Source organism: Glossina fuscipes, unplaced genomic scaffold, assembly GCF_014805625.2.
Source record: "Glossina fuscipes isolate IAEA_lab_2018 unplaced genomic scaffold, Yale_Gfus_2 1, whole genome shotgun sequence".
NCBI lineage: Eukaryota > Metazoa > Arthropoda > Insecta > Diptera > Glossinidae > Glossina > Glossina fuscipes.
This window is the reverse complement of record NW_023998415.1, coordinates 16,000,358-16,013,486: the sequence shown is the minus strand read 5'-3', so window position 1 is coordinate 16,013,486 and position 13,129 is coordinate 16,000,358. Positions and strand designations below refer to the sequence as shown.

Here is a 13,129-nt window from a genome sequence, read left to right as displayed (position 1 = left end):
CAAGAAAAGTTTGAAGGTTTTTTTTTTCAGTTTTCTTTAGTTCATGCGAAATCTTAATGGATGCGTATGTACTTTCACAGCAAATCTATAGCGTTACCGTTAGCGTCATCATTTAACGACCTTTATTTCACATTCACATTATATACCGTGGTTAGCAAAATTATTAGGTGATGGAATATCCTTCTTTTTTTTTTTTTTTTTTATATCACATAGATAAAGATTAGAGCAAGATATATATACTAACTGTTAACTATAACAACTAGACAACTGTTTGCCCCACGTTAGATTTTTACGCGGAAAGCTCGATTGTGTAACGAATTGGAGGCTTAGCCACTTTGAACTCGGCCATTCCTTGATCCCTTCGCCCCGTATTTTTTCTTATGGAGCAATTATCAAAAAAAAAAGTTATGCAGATTATAATCGAAGAAATTTCAATTAGTAAAAACAACGGATGATTATAGGCGACTATTCCACTTGAACGCTTTGCAACTACGTGTAGAACTACGGACGCAAGAGATTTATGTCCAATTGTTTGTGTATGGTGATTCGTAATGGCATCTGGTTTGCGCGAAAGTTTACTCAAAGTCAAACATATACACATGCAAAATGTCCGCCTCTAGAAAATCATTTATAATTTCTAAAGGTAGTTCAGCACATTAGGGACGAAAAGATTGTTGTCCTTGAAAACTGAAATTTGAATGCATAGTTTTATGACTGTATGAATGAAAAAAAAAAAAAACTAATTGAAATAAAGTAAAAAAACATTAAATTCCATAGAATGTCAAAAAAATAAAAAAAACATTTTTCATCTAAAAATAAAAATATCAAATCTTTTTCGCACAAAATTTCTTTTATCTCTAGCGAATGATATTCCATTTATTTTTTACATGAATTTGTCTAAAAAAATTCTTTTCTATCTTGGTGAATCAGGCTTTGCACACATATTAAGAAGAATGAAAGTGAAAACTTAAATTTCTTTCATAGTTTGTCTGTCCCGCTACTTATATGTAGCATCAAGCGTTTACTTTAAAGAAAAAAAAGCAAGTAAGAAAGTTAATATTCGGTTGGGGCCGAATCTCATATGCCCATCACTCACATGCACACACACACACACACACACACACACACACACACATTTATTTAGGCAGATAATATGTCTTCATTCGAGGAATGCAACAAATTAGTTTTAAACGTTCTGCCTTGTTTACCTTGTTTATGATTAATGAGCATAAAACCGCAAAAAAAATGAAAAAAAGCGGGCATGGCCCGTACTTTTCGTAAAGTAAATGTAGAAAATTTCGGCCTTCTCCACCTCCCATAATAGATGAGTGATTAAGAAAATGCCTATGAATTTTAGCTTAGAAAAACAGAGCTGCAAACTGTTTACTGCATGAATGTGTTCTGACCAATTTGACCTATTTTATATACCAATCTGCATGAAAAGCCTTTGAATGTGTCTAGCAAATTTGAAGTCGGTATCTACAGTTTTGCGATGAAGAGAGTGTTAAAAACATAGCACACAAATGGATGGACATAGCTTAATCGGTTCAGAATTTTACGCTGATCAAGAATATATATAATTTATAGGGTCTCTGGAGCTGTTTTTTGCGTTGCTTGCAAACATTATAAAAAATTGATTATACCCTTGTCCTCGTTGGATGATGGGTATAAAGAGATTTTCATATAGAATAAATTGCATGCTTGTGGACAAAAGGATGTTTACAAAAGACATTGCATAGACGGACAGACGGACAAGACGGGCAGATGGACATATTTAAGTCAATTCGAAATATGATGCCGATTACGAATATATGTATATGTTATAGCGTCTCGAAAGTTTCCTTTTGGATGTCGCAAATATTATAACAAAATCATCCTTCCCATCCCATCATCCTTCATTGGTGGATATAGAACGATATAATACAGAAAAATTTATTCAAAGTGTAATGATTCCTCTATTGCTTCCCATCTATCTAGCACCAGGACTCAATTTCATGAATGCCTAAAGGTCGCCCTAAGAAAGGAATTGTCATTGATAGAGGCCATCAATTATTGATTGAAACAATTGACAATGAAAAGGAGTACTATCTGTATTGTAACAAAGCTTCGAAGTCCTCCTGGAGGCAATATGCGCTTGATTTAAAGAATCTCCTAATAGTATTTACCCAAGGAATGGGTAAAAAATTTCTATGATAGACATGACCGTACAAGAGTGATACTTGAATGCAAGGTAGAGGGAAAATATATTCATTTGAAGTGTAGCCTACCCACTGTATGTCGTCTACACTTCGAGCCGCATTTCTATACAACTTGCTGATGCCTTGTTGTTGAACGTAACGGAAAAAAAAAAAAAAAAACTATATACATACGTACGTCACTCGCTTAAAACGGTTAACTGGTACAGTGTTGTATCGAAACCGTGTTTTGCAATAATCGCGTTAAGCGATGGGCAGCCGTACATATGGTCTCTGAAGAACTCAATGAACTGAATGAACCTTCGCTCCGATTTAGTTGATTATCGAACTTATTACTGAAGCTTTCTTCGTTAATATATAATTTAAGATGATTTCTAAAGTTTTAAAGTGAAAATTGTGATAGAAATTTTTCCATAAATATTGATGGATCCATAAATTCTGCTGACTTTTAAATAGGAATGCGACAAAATGGTTAAAAAAAAAATTTGAGAACAAGTTTGTACAAAGGTTAAATTCTCGTAGAACTCGCATATATAGCATATAGTTCAACAGATCTCTATTGCATATTTTTTTGTGTTATAAATATTCCACAAAAATTGCCTATGGTAGAGAGAAAGAACATGAAAGTATCCTACATACAATATATATGTTTTTTGTGGCGAATTTCATGATCGTGTATAGGATATTGAATATATCAGCTGCTGATCATTGCAAATGAAAATCTTTTACAAAGTTTTAGTCATTTTTCAAAACTTTAAATATATGTATGGCATTCGTATTTCAATTTTTACGATATCGAACATGTTCAATGACAAACGAATATAGGCGATTATATAAAGTTAAATTTACTTTGATTTTTAAACTATTTCGCAATACTTGTACTCTGATGACAGATCTGATTGATTTGGTTGGTTGCTGCTCAAACAGGTCGACAAAGTTACTGTATCTCTATATTTCGGTGGTTAACGTAAAAATCAACAAAAAAAAAAAGAGAAAAATTTTTTTTGTCCTATTTTCTGTAATGCTACTTCCACTATTTCTATTTCTTCTCGAAGCGAATGTCAAGGTCAGGAAATTACATCCATTTGCAAATAAAAAAATAAAAAACACAGAACATACGTTTATATATTAATTTCAAATGGTATTCATTTTTACAAACAAAGTCATGCTTAATGGTTCGTAACGATTTTTGCTTTTTTTTTCTTTTCTTTTTTTTTTCTGTTCTAATTTTGCTTGCGAGTGAAGGAAAAAAAAAATTTTTTTCTTTTTATTTTGAAATTTCATTTAATAAATTTTTAAATGAATTTATTTACCATTAAAAAAAAAATAATTTTTTTTTTTTTTTTAATATTCCATCGCATAATTTCTGTACAACGGTTTGGAGCTCTCTCTGGCTGAGTCAATAATTTTAATGAACTTACCGTAATTATTAACAACACTTAAGAAAACAAAAACCATAATTTAACAATAATAGCAAAACTAAAATTTGTAAATAATTATTATTATTTGTTTGTTATGTTAACGAAAAAAAAAAAAAAAAAGAATTCGTAAAATTATTTCAAATGAACGAAAACATTAAAATGAGCAAAAAAAAAAACAACTTTTCTTAATAAATTCACATGTTTAAGGTTTAAGCACGTTTTGCGTACTACGGTATCCGCAGCTATTAAGTATGGCAAGAAAACTGCTATATTTCCATTCAATACTATCATCCCCATCATCACCGCCATCACCTCCGCCACCACCACCACCACTGCCGCGACCACCAATCATCACTATTAGAGACCACGACACTACACTGGTTATAGATAGATAGATAGATAGATAGCTAGAGCAACAACGGCTATAGGACAACCGAAGCGTTAGTTTCTCATTAAAAGCAAGTTGTTGTTTTGTTGTTTTGTCTGTCTATGCAATCTTAATATATCGAATGAAAACCTTTTTTTTTGATTTTTATTTTGCTTATATGTGTACATACGTAAGCAGTGGCGGTGTGTGTGCGCGAAAGTTTTTATGCATATCTGTGTGTGTGTGTGTGTGTTTCTCTAATAATTTTTCTATCATTTCGAAACCCAGTCGAGTATAACAATTTGCCTTCATAGCCGGTGTCTTATTAGTCTTATCGTTTGTTTTCACAATAAGCAAACGTTCTCGTTCAGTACTTAAACACTCGCTGTTTACTTAATTCGTAGTTTTTGTCTTTTTCTTGCCTCTAAGAATATTCTATCTTTAAACAAACACGTGTTTAAATCTAAGTTTATATACATATGAATATGTATATGAACAAGGACGACATGGTGTCTATTTGTTATAATTTTGTAGCCATGACGAAGGGTTGCGGCTATGCTAGATTTGTACTTGCGTTTGTAACACTCGTATATATATATATATATGTATATATATATATATTTGTATATATTATATAGAATGAGTCTCTAACTCAGATTCCAAGTCGATCTTATTATGTTGCGTCCCTTCGCATTTCTTCTATAAACATTTACGCGAAATCATCAAAATTCCAACAGATATCTGACAAAACCTTGACAAAAACATTATGCAAAACTATCTAAAAGGAGAGACGGCGACAGACGAACTGATCTTCCTGCATATGTTACAATTTTTTCATTTTTCACTTTAAACATACTTGGCTTGATATGATATGCGGATTCAAGTATTGATCGTTAAGGTAAATATCGTCTTCCGATTTATTTTCTTTTACTCAGCACGGAAAAGTGAGAATATGCTTTGCCTGTTTATAATACCCAAATATACATAGTAATGGCTAATTATTATAAAAATATTCTCTATTTATCGGGACGGGTTTGCGGTTTAAGCGCTCACTATATTCAAATTTTAGATAGGAAAAGAAAATTACGCATATACTCGTTTAATTAATAATCATAGATCCCGCTTGGAGCACACCTATAAGAAATAAAAAACTAGAATTACAAGTTTACGTAGTATAAGTTTACGGTAAAAACACTTAGACGGATGCTTAAGAATTTCCATAGAAAAAGGGATGTAATGCGCTTTAAATCAATGATAACTGTTAGTTTGGAAAGAATATTGGTCGGAAACTCGATATAAATATTTGTTATTTATTATTCCTATGTATATTTTGAAACTATAATTAATTTGATGGGCGTGGCATTTCTTTTCTTATCGCAATATACTTTTCTTCTTCCTCTTCTTCTTATTCTTCTCTCTCTCTCTCTCTCTCTCTCTCTCTCTCTCTCTCTCTCTCTATCTATCTCTATCTCTCTCTCTCTCTCTCTCTCTATCTCTATCTCTCTCTATCTATCTATCTATCTATCTATCTAGCTATCTATCTATCTACATATTTATCTCTGTCTCTCTCTGTCCCACTTTCTTTTTCCAGTTCGCTGACACATAGATTTCGCAAATTGCATTGAATTAGTAACGAACTGCTTTCTTGAAGCAAAAAAAAAAAACCACTTGACGAAAAATATGCTCATCATTTTTCATATCAAGCCGTAAACAATAAACATAGATATATATGATAAGTCTAAGATTACGTTTAAACATCTAAATGTAGGCAACAGGAAAAAGATAAATTTTATATATATATTTATTATGATGGCGTAGAATTTTCATTTATTGCAGATATTTTCTATGTGTCCGGCCATCCTGCTGGACTGTTAACATGTTTGTTTCCCCCTTCCTGCTGGTTTCGGCTGGACAGGGTTTGAAGGCACACCTCACAGTATATAGAAGATGAAAGGATCCACGTGAGGTATCAATAATTGAAAAGGCCAGGTATAAGAATTCGAGATCTCTATCTCGATGCAATTGCGAATATTTGCTATTGTGCACCATAGTCTACAAAATGGAGGAAATATTCACCTGAATAAATAAGTAAATAAGTTTCGAAGGCTTATAATGAGTAGTGACAGCTTTAAAGTCATCTTATAATAGAATTCGGAGAGAGCTGCAACGAAAACATAAAATCACATATTCTTCGAACAGTTTCGTCTACGTGAAGGGATATCAAATTTACTCGCTCTTGATAAAGAAGTCGAGACGATCTCAAAGAGAAGTTAAGCAAGCGTATGAATGTTTCCATTAACATCATCCTGTTCGCATGGAAATGTGATTTGCCGAAAAGATTTATCAGATTTATGTTACCATTACCATACGTCTAATATCGTCATTATAATATCTTCAGTTATAATTCTCATATACGCACTACGTTTTCTTAATTGTCCGCATTGTACATTAGATATCTGTTCGGAATCCGTAATGTATGAGATATTTGTGCTTAACTTCGTACCCATACTTATTCAAGGTTGACAAGGGTCGACCAGAGTGACACCGTTTTCATTTTCATTTTCATTTATTCAAAATTGAACTTTTCATTTGACTTCAACTTCGCGTTCCGAATCGTCTGGATTCTGGATTCAATGCATTTTAAAAACGAAACGTATCAACGTATCGCTAACGAGAAGCATTCTTCGATGATGGTTAGGTAAGTTGGGATTTTTCGTAATATCGCTTATTTGCAGTGTTATGTGCTCAGAGTTCGTCTTATTGCCTTTTTTTTTTTGTTGTTGCATTTTTCATTCATTTAAGTATTGCGCTTTGGTTCGAAATATTTTCAACGAAACTTAGCTATTGTTAGATTTTTTTCATTTTATTTGTCATTTCGACTGTCATCGTTCTCTTTCTTACATTTTACCGTTGCTTAATTAATTGAGAGATAAGTAAATGCGTTAGTGTTCGTGTATGCGTACATTGTATATTTTCATATAAGAACAAAAAACTAAATCACTCATAGTATTGTAGTTATTTTTAATTTTCCCTTCTCCCCGCCAACATATATAGGAGAACAACTAAATAGTTGCTAGTGTGCGTGTATGCTTGCGTTTTAGCGCAAAGTTTTGGCACAAGGTCAAACAAAACTTTATTTTTAACAGCACTCATGGTTCTTTTATAACATGGGCAAAAACAACAACAAACTGAACTGAGCAAAAATACTTAAAGAAATTAAAACGCTTATGAGAACTACTTTTTTTTTTTGTTTACGTTATGTTAGCATAAAAACTAACCAACATTCGATTAATTATTTGTGCAGTTAGGTCTAAAAAGAATTGTGCCCCACAATTAACACGCTTTAGTTCAAATGCCCATAACTAGTTTAGAGAGAGAGCCGTTGCGCTTAAGTATTTCAAACCATGAACAAATGCTCAAGACCGCTTCGTGTGAACATTACTATTGTGTATATATGAATCAATCGAAATCCGTAGGAGCGTTAATTAGCGGTGAGTTACAACTATGTAAGCAAAAAAAAAAAAAAAAGAAGAAAATCTACTACATTTATTTGCTAGACCTGCTCGCTAGCTAGCCTATTTATTGCCTAAGTCTTGTCTTTAATTAACCTGGTTTTTGGCTGAGTGTACTCATCAACCTAGTAAACATAGTCACTAGCTAGTCTAGTTACTAGGGATTTTTACTTGCTAGCTGAACCTATAGCATAAGCTAATCTAGTTATTACCTAGGTCTAGGCAGTAATCTACTCGCAAGCTAATCTAATTATTAGTTAGGTCTAGGTCACTAGCTAATTTAAATATACGCTACACCAAGTCAGTAGTTAATCTAGCCACTAGCCGAACCTAGTCGCTAGCTAAAGTAAAAAAGATCATTGTTTTTTATTCTGTTCTATTGCGGACTTTGTCTGGCCATGGAAACTTTTCGAGCTATTATTACTGCCGATTATATGACATGTGTGTAGAAGCATAAATAATGATGCATAGCATACATACACCTGAACATCTTCCAGAGAAATAATCTAATCAGATTTCTGGACATGGAAATGACGTCATATTTATAGATACAAAATCTTGGAGAAAATGCATCAGATCCTTGAACGATATGCTTCAGGTTGAAGTGAAACGATGATAACGCTTTTTTTGATCTCATTCGACGGCGGCAGATATAAGATTGTACAATGTATCAAGGTATCAATGATCCAAAACGATCTATCCCGAGGTAAAGTGAAACTAATTCTGGGAAATTGTGAAACCAGCGGATGATAGGACAGTACCACTGCGACCAAAACACTAAAACAACGCAGATAAAAAGGTATATGCGGATGCATGGGAAAGTTGACTTGTGATGAAGTGAGTTCATTGCATAAGCGATGTCTCGTTCGAGCTTTGGTTGCGTATAGATTGTTGTTGAGCACACATGAGATCTTAAGACTGTTCCGGTACTATTTTCCTTGGGGCAATAATTGGTTAAACAACGGCTTACTGTAATGTTTCTGATATAAGTATTTTTTTTTTTATCAATTTTTGAACAGTTTTCGTGACTATCGAGAAAGTACTGTATGCATATACATTAAAATAAATCTTTACTTTTTCAATATTTATAATTTAATATTAATAGACTTTTCTAAAATGATTGCTAAAGTTTTCTTAATTAACATTTAAGTGACGAAGAAAAATGCATTTTTCACTTCATATTCTCACCAGGCTTTTATCATTTCCGATTGTAACTTTTTAGCTTAATCACTCTAATGAAGGTATGTATGTATGTACATATGTCTGTTTATAAGTGTATACATATTTTAATGTAATTGTGTAAATTGTTAAAACTGGCACATTGCTATATATATATATATATATATATATATATATATTTACTTTACTTTTTTGTTTTATTCTCACGTAGATTCGTTACAATATCGAAATTATTAATAGCGTTTCGTGCACCATATGCATATAAATTTATGTATGTAATTAAAAAAAAATGCAATTTAAACGCGTATAACGCATATAAAGAAAATAAATTTTCTCGTTTAACAAGTTGTTCCTTAAGCATTTGCTGCAGTCATGCAATTTCGTTCATATTATGTCTGCGTCTGTATATGATTATGAATATTTGATATAAAGTAATGTGAAAAAGATGCAGATCGCAGACCGATCGCCCTGATTTAAGTTTTATTTCCAAGCTAATGTGTTTCTTACAGTTTCTGCATTCATTTAGGAAATCGCGTAAAGTCCTTTTCAACTTCAGTGTCTATAGTTTCCAAAATGTATCAATTTAAAAAAGGATGCATGATATATATGCACAAGCATAAGGATATATCGGAGGGTGCATTGTTCCGTTCATCTATGCATCAAAACGCAAAAAGAAATAGAAAGAATTGTTAAGCAGTGTATGCTTATTAGCCGATTTATTTTGTGTCCCACCGTCCGTTTGGAAAATAAATTGAAAAACTAACATTTGGCATATAGCTCGGTAGGGATGGTTCAAATTCACAATTTAAGATCCGTCACTACACTTCAACTACAAAAAAAAGGTGAAAAATTGATATCTTCAGATCATAACAGATACGAATCTAAAGTTTGAAAATTATATAATCGAAACGACTTGAAAATTCATTGCTACGTGCTCATGAACAAGCCCCAAAATTGACCGTTCTTCGATCTTCGATCTCAGATTACCCACACGATATATACAAAAATTTGTAACTTAATTTGAAGGGTCATTATAAAAAAAAAAAAAAAAAAAAAAAAAAAAATTGAAAAATCAAAAAAAAAATTGCAAACCACTGACACGGCCACATACAGAAAACTATTTTCATAATTATCGCAATCATCAAAAATTTGTCATATTTTTTCCAAGTCTAATAGCACTTTACTCCGTTATTGTAGAATTCCAAGCCATTCATCGCTTGCAATTATTTAAAGCTGCTATTATTGCAAATAATGTTTTGAGTGTGCGAAGGATCGAAAGAATTCGTTCGAAAAGGTGAACAACGCACATTGTAAGTTCGTTCATAACATCCTAACTAGTATTTTGGATATCATAATAATCTATCCGCGTATAAGGCGATTATTATTTATTAAGCATTTTTTTTTTTTTTTTTTTTTGCAAAAATCGGTCATGCTTTCCTGATATAAGGCCTTGTAAGTTTTTCCAAACCTCAAATTATTACACTTGAAAGAAGGCGTATTCAGCTAATTGAAGATATACAATAAAAAAAAGTTAATGAAGATTTTGAAGGAGAAACCAGAAATCAGTCGATAAATACTGTTTAAGCGATTGAGACAAATGTTAGCGTATTAGTAATTATACTGTAAGCGATGAGTCTTCCTGTTAAATGTTAATGAATAAACAATTTTTTTTTTTTTTTTTATAAAACTATTTCCGGTTACTTTTTACACAAAATAAATATAACCTCTTATTAACATTATTCACATAGATAGACGCATTATAGATTTCCTAAATTTATTATAACAATTTTATTAGAACAACAGAAACACACAAAGTTGATCATCTACATCGTTAAAGCCTCAAATTCAAATTCTATAAAAGGATCTTGCTGTGCATATGAGTGCAATCCTCTTAAAATGCATCTGGACTACGAAAGTCTATAGTGGAAAATGCGTAAGGGTATCCGCAAAGATAATATTAAGTTTATTAAATGCTTATACTACGCATACAACATAGATACACATCAAGAATTGGAAACATGTCTGCCTCTCTTTCGATTACAAAACTCTAGGCAAAAAAAAGATAATCAACTCAATTTCCAAGGTCTTTCCAATCCCCCTTGAGCAAATTATGTGTAAACGGCAGATAAATCGATTTATAATTCGAGAAGAATTAGTAAAAATTTCAAAATCTTCTATATATCTAGATACTATGGCAGTGTTTATCATCCAGTAGTATTATGCTATTCGGAAAGTCATTTCGTCCCCCCCCCCCTCCTCTCACAAAGGAGGCGCAATTTTTGCATTTATGCCTCACTACCATTACATATTTTGACTATTGAGGAATCAAGCAGAGATCGGTTTACTTCTACGCGATAGTTGTAGTAAGTAAGTACGATGCCCTATCAAATATAGAAAATCGAAGATGCAAAAGATGTACTAGTTTGCAAAATTTTATCACATTTCATATCATATCATTTCGTTTCATTTCATTTCATTTCGTTTCATGATGCTTTGGTGCTCTGGATGGAGCTCAATCGTGCCATCGCCGAGATATTAAATTAATCGAATTCGAACCATTGATTATAAACTGTACGAAAATAATGTTTCATTTTGAGCGACATAACTTTTCGTACAGTCCAATATCTTTGTATGTCTAATTTATATACGTCGATCAAATTTTTGCATTAACAAAACAGTCATTTAGGTTATATTGTTTATGTTACATTTGAAATCAACATCACCAGAAGATTGAAATTTATATAATGAATATGTTAAATATTAAGTAGAATAAAAAGTCCTAAGCCCTACCTACTTGAATATGAAATAAAATTCGAATGCGAATTGAACGCAATAAATAGATGAATTTCGGCGTTTTCAAGGCTCAAGGCAATGTCTTCAGATTTATATATATATATATATATATATATATATATATATATATACATACATACATGAAAGTAATGTTTAAATATATATATATATATATGTCGTGTAGACATGTATACGAAAATATTTGTTGTTTGTTCGTTGATGTTCAAACTTACTGCGAAGATTTTTCTAAGAACGCACTTAAAACTTTCTCTTTATACCGTGTCTTCGTGATTGGAGTTAATAGAGGAATCAATTTAGACTGGTCCATTCGTATATCTGTTTATTTGTCTGTCTGTCTATCTGTCTGTCTGTCTGCCAACTGTCTGTCTATGATATTTTTCGTAAAAACATACTTGATTGTCAACGAATTCGCTCGCAATTAGCAAAAAAAAAAAAAAAAAAATTCATATTAATTCATATTTAGATTATGAACGCATCACGACGAAATATTATATTTTCAAGTCATATAAGAATATAATTTAATATAAATACAGAATACAATATGTACGATATGCTATATCTACGATATATTGAGTAAATCGATCTTCGATCTATGTTAAAAACAAATATTGCCCACAAGTTTGTAAAAGCGATTAAAACGCTCCGCTCGAATCTCGGCCTTACTTATTATATAATATTTAATAAATTATTACAAAAAAAAAAAAAAAAACTAATATGGAAGGTATGCGTGATGCAAAGGATTTATAAGAAGTGATATGATTTTTTTTTGATTTAATCAGTTTGCAGCATCCAATGGATATTTTCATATTAGTCTCGACAATGGCCAATGTTGGCCTCAAGACAAGCGCATAAGTTTTTTGTTAAATTTAATATTACGATATAATAATCGACTATTCATTTAAAAGAATTTAAAAGAAAAACTTGTTTAATTGTTTACGTTTCTAGCACAATTGGTTTGATTAGCTGCTTTGTCTGCTATGATTTCAAAGTTCATTTCATTGCCCATGACATGTGATACCAACCTGTTGCAAAATCTAGATTGTTGTCTACATCTAATAAAATTCATTAATTCTTCATTTTAAAAGCAAATTCTATTTTCATTCATGCATACGTATATCGGTACAAGAATATAAATACGCGTATATGCATACAATTGCGATTCACGATGACAGACAAAAGGCGTAAGAAACGAAATAGAATTTTGCGTATGAAACAAATTCATTCGATGAATTATCATTCATCACTTATCACTCACTCATTATTATACAAAAAAAAAAATTATTTTTAATTATGCACACTAAAATCATAATTCAACAACAACATAGTATAACTCTTTAGACAAATAATATATAGAAATATATATATATATATATATGTAGATATAAACAATCAACGGCATGTAATGAAAATTGAAAAATATTAAAAACAAATTTCATCATCAAATGATGAAATGCATGTACATATAGGTGTGTCTGTGTATGCATATGTTTGCTTTTAAATTATCTGATGATTTGGTTGAGAATTAGCAATAACTTTAATAACCGATCAGCAACCAGTCTATCTAGTTGTTTGCCTATTGAAAAATCTACGATTTTTTTTAATCTAAACTCAGTAAAGAAACTAAATTTTTTTTTTTTTTTT

The 13,129-nt window shown here is 31.6% G+C and overlaps 1 protein-coding gene across 6 annotated transcripts in view; it reads right to left on the bottom strand.

Moving 5' to 3' along the window:
* The window catches only part of LOC119631900, a 34,230-nt gene that overhangs the window by 16,770 nt on the left and 4,331 nt on the right, over positions 1-13,129 (bottom strand). The window contains exon 1 of one of the 6 annotated variants that reach the window (XM_038024469.1): positions 3,617-3,668. The exons of the other annotated variants lie outside the window; for them this stretch is intronic. Within the exon in view, the coding sequence (XP_037880397.1) occupies positions 3,617-3,653 (37 nt within the window). The 5' untranslated portion in view covers positions 3,654-3,668. Of the gene's footprint in view, positions 1-3,616; positions 3,669-13,129 lie in introns of those variants that run through there. 6 annotated transcript variants of the gene reach the window in all.